This window comes from Lepidochelys olivacea, assembly GCF_965140295.1.
Source record: "Lepidochelys olivacea isolate rLepOli2 genome assembly, chromosome: 4".
NCBI lineage: Eukaryota > Metazoa > Chordata > Testudines > Cheloniidae > Lepidochelys > Lepidochelys olivacea.
Genome location: NC_140414.1, coordinates 125,870,030 through 125,885,010, shown reverse-complemented (window position 1 = coordinate 125,885,010; position 14,981 = coordinate 125,870,030). Strand labels below are relative to the sequence as shown.

At 41.0% G+C, this 14,981-nt stretch overlaps 1 protein-coding gene across 6 annotated transcripts in view; it reads right to left on the bottom strand.

Moving 5' to 3' along the window:
* SORCS2 (sortilin related VPS10 domain containing receptor 2) overlaps positions 1-14,981 on the bottom strand; it is an 832,543-nt gene that overhangs the window by 114,574 nt on the left and 702,988 nt on the right. For all 6 annotated transcript variants that reach the window (XM_084627472.1, XM_084627469.1, XM_084627471.1 and 3 more), the window contains exons 6-8: positions 12,797-12,861; positions 9,667-9,785; positions 3,899-3,988 (exon numbers count right to left, since the gene is read on the bottom strand). In XM_084627472.1, coding sequence (XP_084483598.1) covers positions 3,899-3,988; positions 9,667-9,785; positions 12,797-12,861 — 274 coding nt within the window. The remainder of the gene's footprint in view (positions 1-3,898; positions 3,989-9,666; positions 9,786-12,796; positions 12,862-14,981) is intronic.

Sequence of the window (14,981 nt, the reverse complement as noted above, 5' to 3'; positions counted from 1 at the left end):
CGCTTCCCGCAGCTCCCATTGGCCGGGAATGGCGAACCGCGGCCACTGGGAGCTGCAGGCAGCCGTGCCTGTGGACAGACAATGTAAACAAACTGTTTTACAGCTCGCCAACGGATTACCCTGACGGGCTGTGTGCTGCCCACCACTGCACTAGACAGACTCACTTTCCCAGCCTGCCGCACTCTCTGGTTTGCCCACAATTCCCCTTTTTATGTAGGGAACCACTCTGCTCTGTGACATGCATAGGGCTGCAGAGCCCACCTGAAAGAAGACCCTCTGATGCCTCACTCTGTTCACCTGAAAAGCAGAAACATGGTATGTTTACATTACAGCTGCTATTGTGTCACCACTACGGCACTGCCACTGGGGTGCTGTCGTGTAGCTGCTTCCTACAGCAACGAAAAGGGTTTTTTTTGATGCAGTTAATCCACCTGTTTAAGAGGCAGTAGTTAAATCAATGGAAGAAGAGCTCTGTATAAGCCTGAAAGTCTGTCTCTCTCACCCACGGAAGTTGGTTCAATAAAAGATATTACCTCACCCACCTGGTCTCTCTAATCTACTGGGGCCAACACAGCTACAGCAACACTGCATACTTTTCCAGATAAAACCGTCTGTGTGTTCCTAACAAGGTTATTGAATCTATCCCAAATGAAACAATTAGCATCTAATTCATTTATTCAGTCAAGCCTGGACACTCCAGGACAAAGGACTCAGCATCTAGCAGCACATCAAATAATCCAGGCTACATCTGAAGCATATCTAAAAGGTATATGTTTAGAAGTTTTGTGTATGTAAGAGACACTGGAATACTAATACTCACTGGATAATTTCATGCTCTCAGTAAACCAAGTGAGTGCCCTATATAGATGATACATAGATTTTAAGACCAAATTTTCTGACCTCTTGATTAACACAAGACAGATAATTTCATCCAATTACTCCTGTATTGAGCCCAATAATTTGTGTTTGACTAAAGCGTATCTTCCAGAAAGGCATCCAGTAATGATCTGAAGACTTCAGGTGCTGGAAGATCAATCACTTCCCTTGGTAGTTTGTTACAATGGATAATCACCCTCCCTGTTAAATAATTGTGCTTTATTTCTAATTTCAATTTGTCTAGCTTTAGCTCCCTGTGATTGGTTTGGCTTATGCCTGTATCTGCTAAATTAAAGTGCATTTTAGTACCAAATATTTTCTCCCCATGAAGGTACTTACCTACCACCAAGTCACCTCTTGATTTTCTTTTAAACAAACTGAGCTCCGTAAGTCTCTCACTGTAAAGGATTTTCTCCAGCATTCAAATAACTCTTTTCTCCATGCTCTCCAAGTTTTCAACATAATTTTTAAAAAGGGGACAGCAGGACAGGATGCAATATTCCAATACCTGTCTCACCAATGTCATTTACAGAGATAAAATCACCTCCCCACCCCTACTCATTACTTCCCTGTTTATACATCCAAAAATCACATTCACCCTTTTTTCCACAGCATTGCACTGGGAGTTCATGTTCACTTGTTTGTCCAATAGGACCCCTAAATCATTTTTCAATCACTGCTTTTCAGAAAAGAGTCCCCCACATTCTGTTGATATGGCCTGCATAACTTCTTCCTTGATGTATAACCTTGCCCTTGGCTTTATTAAGACACATTTTATTTAAATGGGCCTAGATTCCAAGTGACCCAGGTAGTCCTGTCCTCATCATTATTTACCACTTTGACAATCTTTGTATCATTCACAGAAAGATTTTAACAGCAATCATTTTATATTTACTTCAAGCCCATTGATTAAAATAACAAATAGCTTCTGGTCTAGTACCAATCCCTGCAGAACCCCACTACAAACACCCCTAGTAGATGTTTCTACATTGACAACTACTTTTAAGATCTATCAGACAGTTCTTAATCCATTTAGTGTGAGCTTTATTTATATTGTACTTTGATTTTTTTTTAAACAGAATGCCGTACAGTACTAAGTCAAATGCCTTACAAAAATCTAAATGTTCTACATCTATGCAGTTACTTTTAGCAACTAAACTTGCAAACCCATCAAAAATGAAATAAGGTTTGACAAAGGAGTGATAAACATCCTTTGGAACTAAGGATCTTTACCATGCATCCATTTTATTATGATCAACTTTCATGCATTAAAGAGGTCTGTTTCCTGAAATCTTTAAATATATTAAATTTCCTGGAAGCTGATGGAATAATGTTTCACACTTGTCTAGGACCATTTATCCAAAGATCTCAAAACAATTTACAAACATTAACTGGTTAGGGTCACAACACACTGTTAGGTTGGTATATGTTATAAAGGACAGCAATATATAAACTGAGGGGCTATAGGGCTGTTCATGTCCACAAAGCAGCAAACTAGATATAACAGTGGAGACCCAGCTCCAATGGTGAAGATTCCAGCACAGGCTTTGAGAGGTAAGAGGAAGAGGCTTCCTGTGCTTTCTTCCCCACCATGTATACCTGCCTATATTAAAATCCTAGTCTGTCAATCAGCGTAACTAAAAATGAAAAATAAACACAAGCACAAACAAAGAAATAAAAACAATCAACCAAAGACTTTGACTGATGTGCTGAGTCACTGAAACGTTTCTTGAATTATACAGAAAACCGTGAAGTTTATTTGAGAAATACCGTTTCTGTCAACACTCTCAAACTCATTTCTTTCATGTGAAATAAGGCTTAAATTCTGTGACTCTGTAAATGATATAGTTCCCTTTGATTTTTTGCATGTTTGGAAATTTATATTCTTTTTCCTGTTGTTTTCCTAATTACACATTCACCCAAGAGACCACAAAGTCTACTTTGGATGCCGTTCCGAACATTCAAATAAATATTATGTGGATGGGTTTAATATATTTATTTGGCCTTGGTTATGACTTTTTTTTTAAAGCAGCTATACCCAGAGGAGGAGAAGGGGGTTCCAGCTTCTTATTCAAACAGTATCTTTATTAGTTGCTATGTGTATATTTAAAATTAAAAAACTATTATATATTAAAAAAACTTGGAGAAAAAAGAATCATTCAAATTATTCTTTGCTTTAAAATAAAAGAAAGAAAGAAAGAAAGAAAGAAAGAAAGAAAGAAAGAAAGAAAGAAAGAAAGAAAGAAAGAAAGAAAGAAAGAAAGAAAGAAATTCCATACATGTTAAACAGTAAAGTAGTGACCTAAACATACACCATCCATAAAATTCAGACATAAAATTTATCAGTTACTCTTGTACTTAACCAAGTCATTCTGCTCAGGGATTGCAGAAGCCTTCCAGCTATCCATAAATATATGGAGCATACTGTGTGTGCTGCAAAGCCTCAATCTCATCAGTTAGGCTGTATGCAAATACTATATGCCTGTATTTTATTACCAGTGTGCTATGCAAATACAGAAAGCCTTGTCCTTACAAAAATATATCAGAGCACAGGAATTCCTCAATTAGCTTCGCCAACCTTGTCACTCTGATGGGACTAGGGAATATCTTTTGATTCTTTGGTGACAGAAAACACACATCAGCTGGTAAAATTCTCTTATTTCCATTCATGTTTCTAGCAGAAAGACACCATATGACATTAAACGGTAATTGATTCTTGAAAGATTACTCACTATCGCTACATTACCATTGTATCATTGAAAGTTATTGGGGTAACAGATGACAAGTATGTTAGCCTCTGCTCTTCAGTCCTATGAGTTGCAATGTAAGCTACTATACTTCAAGGATGCACATTAAGGCAACAAAACAAAAACACACCTCAGGAAGAATTCAGAAATCCGTATGGAAGCAAAAATAAGCAAAATAGTGAGGATTAATAGGCACAGAAGAAGCCTACTCCTGATCAAAAGGGGAATGAAGACAAAAAAGATAGTGGAAAGAAATATAAGTTGTGTGCACTTACCTTTGGCAATGCATATTTTGGTAGCTTCATCTGTATGAAGTCATTTCGACGGTAAGAGACATAATATTTAGTCCGATTTGCTGATGTTGTCTATGCAAAGAAACAAAGGGAAAACTAGGATTAGTTTGGCACTAAACCCAATTGTCCATAAAGACGCAAACAGATTTTTTGTTACAATTTAAACATACATGCAATATTAGTATTGTAGTGTATTCATTTCCACTGTCACAGTATCTGGACATTCCTGCAGTAGTGGTACTGCAGACTACTGATTAAAGACCAGGTAGAGTTTACTCTCAGCTGATAGCAGGGGGTTGCATGTGGCTATGTCACCCCAGGAACAGACAACAGGTTCCAACAATCATAATTTCCTCCCTTGTTTTGCAGAAAGAAGTAATCTGCTACTGGTATAGACTTCTCCTCTGCTGGCTGGTGCACTGGGACGCCATCCTTTCCTTACCCCCAGCCCATCTCCCCACTAATGTCTCACTCTGTGGGCAGCTCATTCTTCTGCTCTCGCAACCTGCTGCATGGGCACAGAGGGCAAGAGACACTCATCCTACAGAGGCAGAGGAGGATATAAACTGGAAGTGAATACTAGTATCTTTTAAAACTAGTTTGCAGTGCTGTTATAGCCATGTTGATCCCACAATATGAGAGAGACAAGGTAGGTGAGGTAATATCTTTTACTGGACCATCTTCTGATGGTGGAAAGTACAAGCTCTCAAGTTTCACAGTGCTCTTCTTCAGGTCTGGGGAAGGTAACCAGAGTGTCTGAGCTAAATACTAGATGGAACAAATTGTTAAGCATTAGGGATCCACACAATTCTCCTGTAGGAGACCACTTCAAATGAAGTAGGCAATTAAGGGTTAGCAGTGTGGTAACAAGCCAAAAATCCAGTGTATCTGTTGAGTCCATGATTTTTGGTGCCTAGAAGAGTTATGAATTTAAATTTCCAGGCTCGCCTTTTGAAATTGTTGTGCACGTTTCCTTTGAGGATGAGGACTGAGAGGTCAGATGTGGAGTGATCACTTTGTAAAAAAAAGTGTTCTCCACGGGTGATAGGGTGTTTTTGTCTTTTATCATTTTTCTGTAGAAGTTCATTTGAGGGCACAGTGATTGACTGGTTTCACCCACATTGTTGTTGTTGGGGCATCTTGGGTGAAGCATACCACGTGTTGTGATAGGTATGTGTATGATCACGAATCTTGTGGGAAGATATTGATTATCATAGCAGTGGAGATATGTCTGCCGGTTTTGCATCTGTTGTTCTGGAAGGGTCTGGTGCCACTTTGAGTTGGTGTGTCCTGGTCTGTGGGGAGCTTGCTTCCAACGATGAGCTTAACAGGTTGTTTCAAGGTTAGAAGAGTGGATTCAGGAAAGATTTTTTTCAGAATGTTGTTCCCGTCCAATATGTGTTGTAACTGTTTGATGATATTGTATGAGACAATGAGAGACAATGGTTTTATGGCTCGTTACAAGCATTTGTAGCACACCGCACTGCCTGCTAATCCCTAAATGCCTACTTTATTTTACGTGGTCTCCTACAGCACGTGTGAATCCCTTACGCTTAATTATGTGTTCCAACTTGTATTTAGCTCAGACACTCAGGTTACCTTCCCCAGACTAGAAGAGGAGCTCTGTGAAGCCTGAAAGCTTGTATCTTCCACCAACAGAAGCTGGTCCAATAAAAAATACTACCTCATCTACCATGTCTCTCTTTTAAAACTGCTATTCCAAGTGCACTATTCAAACAGAACATAAGAGGCTGAATAAATCATAGTGTAAGGTTTATATAAAGCATTCTGAATCCCTATATTGGACAAGCATTTTCTAGCTAAAATCAATCATTTTCTGGCACAAGTCTCCCAGAAGTGCCACGGTTGGTAACAGTGCAACATTTAACCTATTGGTGCAGTGGTGATTTTGAAAATAGGTTAACTGTATCCTATAGGCCCAATTCTAGCTTCATCAATATGGGTGACACTCCTTTTGCTCTGAATATAGGCCTTTCACCTGTGTAACGGAGGGCATAATTGGGCCCCATGTAAACAATCCAGAAGCCCTGAAAAAGATTTCCCCTAAATAGAAAACAAAGCAAAAGCAGCTAGTGAATGGAAAATTAGCATGGAGATGTTCTCCATTTCCACCTTTCTCTCCTGATGTCATACCAGACATATTGATATCTGCAAGCCTTGCCTTTCCTTGCAGTTTTTAGAACAACAACAGAAGGATCTTTTTCAAAGTAGCAACATATCTGTATTAAGTACTGATGGATTAAAACAATGAAGTGACAGTGTATACCCTACTGTACCTCACTATCATGAATTTAGGGCCAGTTCCTTCACTGGGGTAAACTGGCACATTTCCATTGAAGTCAATGGTGCTCCATCAAATTATGCTAGCAGATAATTCGGCCCTTAATAAATAATATTTCTCATTTTCCAAAACACTTCTCTGCAGCCGTGGTTAGCACCACTGACTTCTCCCCCTAGGTAACAGCAATTCAGCCACTGACTCTAGATTTATCAAAAGTTATTGCTTTATAAATTAACAGTAACAGACTGATTTAAAAAAAGGTAAAATTAAAATATATAACTTTTTTCTCTGGTTTATTACCGTGCAAAGAAAAACCATTTTGTAGGTCAGCAGCACTAATGGCCAAACTTTGTGCCTTTAGTTAGAAGATATACCTAGCATCCAAATCTCTGTCTTTGCTACTTTTCTTCTGCATTGAGACAGGTGGACTCATGCATCTAGAGGAGGCTGGGATCCCTTATTAAATCCAACGCCATGCACTGAACAATTATTCAGGTCCTTCTTTTCCCTCTTTTCAACCTTTATCCCTGCCTTGTGTAGAGGGGGGGATACCCTGAATCAAAATAATAAAGTTACCCATCTGACAAAGCCACCTCCATTGTGGCAGGGAAAAGGTTTTTAAGGCAGCTTTCCTATTTCTCAGAAAATATGTGGCAATTTCTACTCCAAGCTCTCAAACGAAGCTTGATTAATGCAGAAGAAAATCTTGGTTGCCATAGTAGAAGCTGGCTTAAAGGGCGAATGTGCAGTGAACCCTTCTGGCCTCAGTCTTCTCTACCTCAGCTGTCTCAGAAAAGGCATCCCCCAGAGCATAGGAAGGGGTGATGGATAAAAACATCACAATGTGGTGGCTATATGGAAGGCAGCTACTAAGGCAATGTAATTCCTGAAGGAACACCTTTGTCCAATTCATGAAAAATACACAGAAAAGCTAAGTTTTAATGTATTGTTCAAAATAAACTTTTAGGAATAAATGCTGGGGATTTTACTCAGATGAAACACCTATTTAAATCAGTTGGCATTTGCCATAGTTGAAACAAATTGAGGACCCTGGGATTCGGCCCTAGAGCATCACATACTTAATTACGTGTCTAAAAAAAGGAATTGGTTCGAAAAACAAACTATGCTGAAACATGCAAATTTGACCTTTGCCTGGTAAAAATAGAACTGATGCATGACCGCCGATCGAGCTGCCTGAATATTTTAAATGTAACAACGAACTGAACAGTGGCCATTTCTACACTTCTTTCCTGTCCATCTCCTTTTTTGTAGCATAACAAACATGAAGCCTTTCAGAATGTGAGTTGTTAACTGAGAGACAAAACCAAACCCCTTCCATTTTTTAAATTTTTGTTAAATACCAGTCTTATCCATCACATTAAACAGTAAATATAGATTTCCTGGTCTTTCAAGTGAAATCAGGTCCTTGTGGCTGGTGTGGAATTACTGCAGGGAAACAAAGCTGGAGACACATCTGATGCTGCCTAGTCCAAGTAATTAGATGGAGTGACAGCTTTTCCTTATTACACAAAAGCTACGACGGTGTTAGTATGACAACAGCTTTATGTTCTGTGCTTTACAACTGCAATATTATCAGGGTATTTGGTGCTCTGGGAGACATCCATTTGGTTTCCTCTCCCAGTATTAGTCCCTAACTCCATGGAAGCTGGAAGTGTAAGAAGGAATGGTTCCTATCCTGAAGAACTCACATTCATCTAGGGCCATGTCTACACTAGGTTTGTTTTACAGTGATCCAGTGAACGAAAGACACTATATCAGTGAAATTTACTGCAAATACTATGAAAGGAAACACTGATAGGATGTATTCCTCCCATGGAATAAGTGCACGTCACTTCCACTACCATCAAAAAAGGGCCAATTCACCGGGAGACGAGAATACACTATTTATTGTATAACTTTGTTGGTAGTGGTTTTATGTTACCTTTCAGTTGATATGGGTAGATTTCCAGTTCATTCCTCTGTGCTGTGCCTGCCCGTGTCTGGCATCAGATCAGAACAATACTGCCTACAAATATGTACTGTCCTAAAATAACACAGATGCTTGAAGAGTAAACTACCCGTGTCTTGCTGAGCACAGCAGTCTGGAAGTGCACATGGAGAGAAACACTTCTCACCATCTACTAACTGTGAAATGAATTTTAAAACGTGCCTGGTGGGAGCCACCTTTAAGCAAAATGGCTGCCACCAATGAGCAGCTTGGGCTGGGAAATGCCAATTTTAATTCAAAATTTCATTTCCAATTGCATTTCTCATAGTTGGTTTGTGGTGATAAGTATTTCCTGTCATGTGCACCTCCAGATTGTTGTGCTCAGCAACATGGATGTCAGCTTCTTTGTCTCTGTACCAGTGTACACAATTCCTCTGAAAGAAACAGGCTACAAGGGAAGAAAGCTGTGGAAAAGCCAATCTAATGTACCCCAAGGCTGTGGAGCAGAGAGATCTCCTCTAATACCACCTAGCAAAACCAATATTGCTTTCCTGTAGGAGATAAGGCTTGCGGCAAGCAGATGACATCAAATTGGGGCTAAATTGTGGCATTTTACCACAGGACTGAGTAGGGGGCAATGCATAGAAACACCACCCTACAGGGAACTCGGGGATGGCTTGGGAAAAATCCTTCTCCAAATAGCCTGCAGTAGGACTGCTCCATCCTTTGGGATAATGTTGGCTGATCCCTCCGGGATTGCTGGCCTGCAATTGGACCAGACTCGTGTTATCTTCAGCTGCACCAAACTCACACATGGGGAAACTGGAAGGGGGGAAGATGGCCTTTTGCCATATTGCTGCTTCCCAGACCCTGTGACTGCTGGTTGGATGAAAGGGCCACAGTGTAACTTGGAGAAATCTAAAGTCTGGTCTAAATTGCACCACTGGAGTGGTTCTAAAGAGACACAAGGGTCACTCCATCAGCTGAGGACTGGACACAGTGGTATTTGCTCCGGGGCCGTTCCCAACATGCTCACTACGTAAGCAGTTGGGGAGCAAAAAACTGGCTGCGCTGGCTTTACAGCATCTAAGGATTCCCTTGGCTACCACTCAGGCAGCTTTCTGCCTGCTTTGTGCTGTCACAGCAGTGAAAAGAAACCAGAACAGAGCCTGAGGATTTGACTCCAAATGCTAAATACTGCCTAATTTGCAGCAGGAATTTGTCCCAATAGTCCAACCTAAATCTTGGCAAATCTAGTTACATCTAAATCAAACGATAAATCAAAATCTAAGGGGGTGTAATCAGCTGGTTTGCTCTGGGTCAAAAATGTGTCATCCTTCATAAGACTGATACGGAATGCCTTGCTGTATGTGAAGATTCTTAATCCATCTCTACACAGCAATAGGGTTCTTTGTTTTCTTATGCTACTGTTTTTCTGTATGGCTTGTATTTCCCAATTTTAGTTTAACATTGGCTTGTGTTTGCAGTAAATGACATTACCTGGAGGAATATGTAGTCATCCTGTACAGTTAAGGAATCCTGGTCGATGTTGCCAGCAAACTGGACTATCGGTGTTTTATCAGAGCAATTCAGAATCTGACAGGTGATGTAGCGATAACCTGAGGACGGGGGGAGAAACATGTTACAGCATTTTCAAAGACAGAGAAGCAAATATCTTGACATTCTGTTTGTGTGGGGGAAGCATCACATTAATCAGTATAGTCAGTTATAAAATAATTACACCTAACCCTCCCGCAGAAACCTTTTAATTTCCAAAGTGCTAGATGCACATTAACTACTGAATCCTCACCTCACTCCTCAGAGGTAAGAAGGTATTAGCCTCATTTCATGGTCAGAAAAACTGAGGCCCAGAAAGATTAAGGAATAGATGATGAATGGCCCTTGTGGAGGTGTTCAAGAGTGGAGGCTTGCCTGACCTGCACAAGGGCCCCTCACATGGCCAGATCACTCATTTACAGCAGTGGAGATCTGGTGTCCTGTAGTTGAAATCCAGAAAATTCCCCTCATGTAAAACTGGGTGAAAATAGAATCAAGCCCATAGAATTTAAGAGAGAATACACAGATCCCTGCTATGGAATTTTAAAGGTTGGTTTCAAAGTTCTCCAGACATGTTATAATTCTCTATAAAATGCTTTAGGATTTTCTTCACAAGCGAAAATGTCTATTTGGTAAATGGCCTGCATAAAAAGCCTATGCTGATTTGCACCAGCTGAGGCTCTGGCCCACAATATTTGCAGCCCTTGTCACGAGCACAGCTCCACTCCTTCTTCTCCACTGAGTGAGTCACCCCAGATGGGGTGCAGACTGGTGGATCAGGGAAGCAATCTGTTCCCACCTAATGGATGGAGCAAAGTGCTCCCACCTACCGTGTACGCCAAGCTGCTATAGGACAGAACTTCTCTTACGGTGGAGCCTAGCAAACTCCTGTCCCACTATAGAGCTCTGTGTACAGCACACAGTCAGTCCAGCCCTAAGTGACTTGCCCATGCCCATGAAGGAAATTCCTATCTCCCAAACCTGAGATAAGAACACTACACATCACCTCGCTTCTGTCACAGTCTGAATGAGCAAAGCTTTAGCACTCATGTGTTTCATTATTCCTGCAGTGTGATAAGAAACTTACCGCCCAAGACCCCATTTATCAAGATTTTTATGAGAAGGTCCAAACCAGAACACCAAATCCAAACAGTGTCAAACTTTTGGGACAGTTTTAAAATCTGTACGTGGATCTGAAGCAGCTTGAGTCCATACTCTACTGCTTATCTCCAAACTATTTTCACAAGGAAATTGGGGCAAACACAGCCAAGTGCCATCAAAATTCCTTTAATTAGTCATAATTCACATGGACAAGCATGAAACTAGTAAAGTCTCTAGTCTCTAGGTCTTGCTTCCATTGAAGTCAAAGGCAAAACTTCTATTGACCTCAACAGGGCCAGATAAAGCACTAAAGGACTCAGCCAGGAAATAAATGTATTAAAAATCATGGAAGAGAACAGTGTTCCTTTCTCAGATTCTTCTTTAGAAAATAAACACAACACAATTACTTGTGATAGTTCATTTGAGGGAATCAGATTCAATGCACATGGTTCAACTTTCTCATGGAATTTAACCAAAAAAAAAAAAAAAAAGCGGTGAACTATTACATGGATACTAGTTAATCAACAGCTATTTTTGCTACTCTATTCTGAAGTTACAGAATGAGTTATAAAATCTAGAAATGGGCAAAAATCAAACATGCTGGATCCAACCCTTGCCCCCCTTGCATTTTGAGGACATTAAACTTCCAAATACATCTGTGAACATGAATTTTGCAAATGGCCACTATCATTGTGGCCTTGGTGGCACATAAAATACGGAGCCAAATGCATAGCTGAGTTCACATCTAATTAAAAAAAAACCAAAGGACAAATCCCTAACTCTTTTTCTCTAACTGTGGAGAGCCCCAGGTGTAATGGAAATGATTTCATCAGGCAAGTGGAGGTAAGAGAGAATTCGCAAGGGGAAAAAAATGTGCTCGCTCTTCACAGACCCACTTGGAATCATTTTAAGAATCTATTAATCTAGGAAATGGAATTATCACCACACAGCAGTTTGAGGGAAGGGTGGAATCGAGGAGGAACCAGGTCACGACGATGGATCTTCTGCCACATGTAACCTTGACTGGCCACTGTCCTCTGAAGAACAGGGTTGCAGGAACAGTAGAGGCTAATGTAGCATCAGGGCAATGCCACTGTCTCATGGTAATCGTACCACTATTCTGTTCAATGAATGGGAAATTTTCTTCCATCCAGCTCCTATTGAATCTCCCCTCACTAGACCCAACCAACTACTCAAAAACTCATTGGGTCCTGCAACTGTTCTGAGCTTCTGTGACATGTGACCACTTGGATTTGGGAGCTGAACTTTAGGTACCTGATTTTTAAGGGTTGGCCTTAATTTTTCACAGTGCTGAGGGCAGGGGTGGGGGGAAAGAGCTATCACGGTCTGAAAGGTTAAGTTATACATCCTTTACAATTAATGTATAATAGTGTGTAGGAGGTAGGATGATCATCTGCAGAATTAAACCATCTTTCAAGGGTAGAACTCCAAAGAAGACAGACACATATATGTTGTAATTGTAGTGTCTACTTTGTACTTTTTGTAACTACTAGTATGTTTTTTTAAAAACAAAAACAAAACTATGTTGAATGTGTAACATAAGGATTTTCGGGGAAAAGACTGTTAATTCAGTGGAGCTGACACATGCGAGGATTCACTCTAGCAGACACTCATCCAGCACTACATTGCACTGCCAGCTGTATTTGCAAATCAGGAAAAAATGTTCAACGTTTAAGTGCCAGAACAAATTGCACTATTAATGGACTTTTTCACTGGAGCATAGCATCTTGACTTCAATTTATTTCAGAGCGGAAAACAAGTACATTTTAAATCATACTACATTTTTATATATCAGGACAGTTTTGCTGAATACATATAAACAGAGCAAGAATCTGACAAGTGGAAAATATTTCTTCCCACTTTTTTATAAATGAATGCAAAAAGTAGTCTTTAAAATCAAAAGAAACAGCCATACACCAGGTATCTATTGCTATCATTTTCATCAGCATACCTCCACTGGGGTCCTGGATTTCCATATGAACCAAATCAGGGTCTCTGTCAACTCCGGCAATGGCCCTGAGAACATAATATAATTAAGTTATCTTGGGCCTGCTACAGAATAGTAATTACATGGATGGAAAAATAGAAAGATTTTGTACTAAACTGCTCCCACATCCTCATTGGCCATTTAAAATAAACCCCATTTATAATTTTAGATTATATGGATGGAAATCATACATTTCCTGTTCTCAGCATTATGCGTTGCTTTTTCTGTTTTACTAGAATCTCCATTACTAGAACACACAAACCACCAGGATATACGTTAAGTTCAACTGGAGAAAGGAACAGAAATAGGTGGGGAACAGTAAATAAAACTGGATCTTTCTGAGGCAATCCCAGTTTAATCCTTTCCTAATTTCATAAATATACAGTACTGAACGTTAGCACATTCTCTTTTACAACTAGCTCTGACATTAGTGACAATAGGGCAAATATATTGCTAAGAAATATTTGGGGTTCTTTTTGTACTAGAAATCTTCTAAACCTGACACACAGCCCCTATAACTAATCAATTACTCTTTGTTAGGCACATTCACTGGAAGTACAGATTCTCTTTTGACAAAGCAATTTAAAAATGAAGAATAATATTCAGTAGGAAATCCTGAGAATGGAACTAAAGGTGCATTTTAACTTAATAAAAGAAATAACAGGGATCCAGACTGATTCTCTCGGAACAGATAACTGTCACATTTGCTCAGCTAAAAGATTATTTTTAAACCTCAGAGCTTCTATCTCAGCTTAGGATTAGAAAATGAAGTGGTACTCTTTCTGCCTCCTACAACATGGTTCATAAGGAAGATTCTGCAAGGAACATTTAGGTGACACAATTCTGCTGACAATACACCCAGCAAAACAGAATCCAGCTCACACATCCGCAACTGCATTGCCTTTTCAATGCCAACACTAGCAAAATATAAGAGCCCGTAAAGTAAGCAGATATGACATGAAGACACAGGGAGCAAATACATGGACTGAGAAAGTGCAATTTGGATACTTTTTAAAAATCACTAAAATACTTAGAGCAAATAATGATCTTGGTATGGTTATGAGCAATAAAGAGTATACTTTATGTTGAACTTGCATAATTGTTTAATGACTGATTGATTATGGCATTGGTGGGACTGATTTATGGGAAAGATTAAGGGTCAGACTCAGAGGCAGATTAAGGCTCCCTGGGGCCCTGGGCCGGAGCAAGTGGGGGGCCCCTTCCCATCCCTCCGCTTGTGGTCCAGCCCCCATTCTGCCCCTGGCCCTGCCCGAGGCCCCACCCCTTTCTGCCCCTTCCCCGGGGCCCATCCCTGTTCCACCCAGGGTTCCCCATTCTGACCCCCCACTGCATCCCCCTGCAACCCATTCACTCCTTTCTGCCTCCCCACTGCAGCCCCAAGACCAGAGAAGCTCTGTCCCCGCACCACGGTCCCGGGTCCACAGCAGGGAGTGAGAGCTCCTTCAGGCCCAGGGCCACAGCGGGTGCTGGGGCTTCCCCTGCCACTCCCAAGCTTCTGTGGAGGACCAGGTGATTGGGCTTCTCCTGCCCTGCCCGCCTGGCATTTCTGCCAGAGAGTGGGGGCAGGGGCTTCTCCTGCTGCCCTGAGGCTTCTGCGAGGGACAGGGTTGGGTGGAACTGGGGGCTTCCCCTGGCATCCTGCAGCTTCTGCCAGGGACAGGGCTGGGTGGCGCTGGGGCTCCCCCCATCCCACAGCTTCTACCGGGGAGGGGGTCAGGGGCTGTTGGGGCTTCCCCCATCCCACGGCTTCTGTGTCTGAAAAGTGTGTCTTAAAAGTGCTATTGTAAATGGATAGTATTCATCTGTGAGCAGAGGGCCAGCCCAAGGTCTATGAACCACTTTAATCCCACTTAAGCCCTCCAAGTAGGATTGGTAGAAGTCCTCTGTAAGAGGACAAGGTTAGGATGCAATAAAATGGTGTGGAGGAGAAAATGTGATGAGAGAAGTGAGTGAATAGAGATACTAATGAGTTCTTTAAAGGTGCAGATGAGAAGTTTGACCTGATCATGGAAAAAGATGGGTAGTAGTGTGACACTCAGAACTAGACTATGACTTGGTACTGTGCATGTAGACGCTACCCATCCCCCAGAGAAGGTGTGTCAGGAATGGGTGGAGCCTTGAATCCACC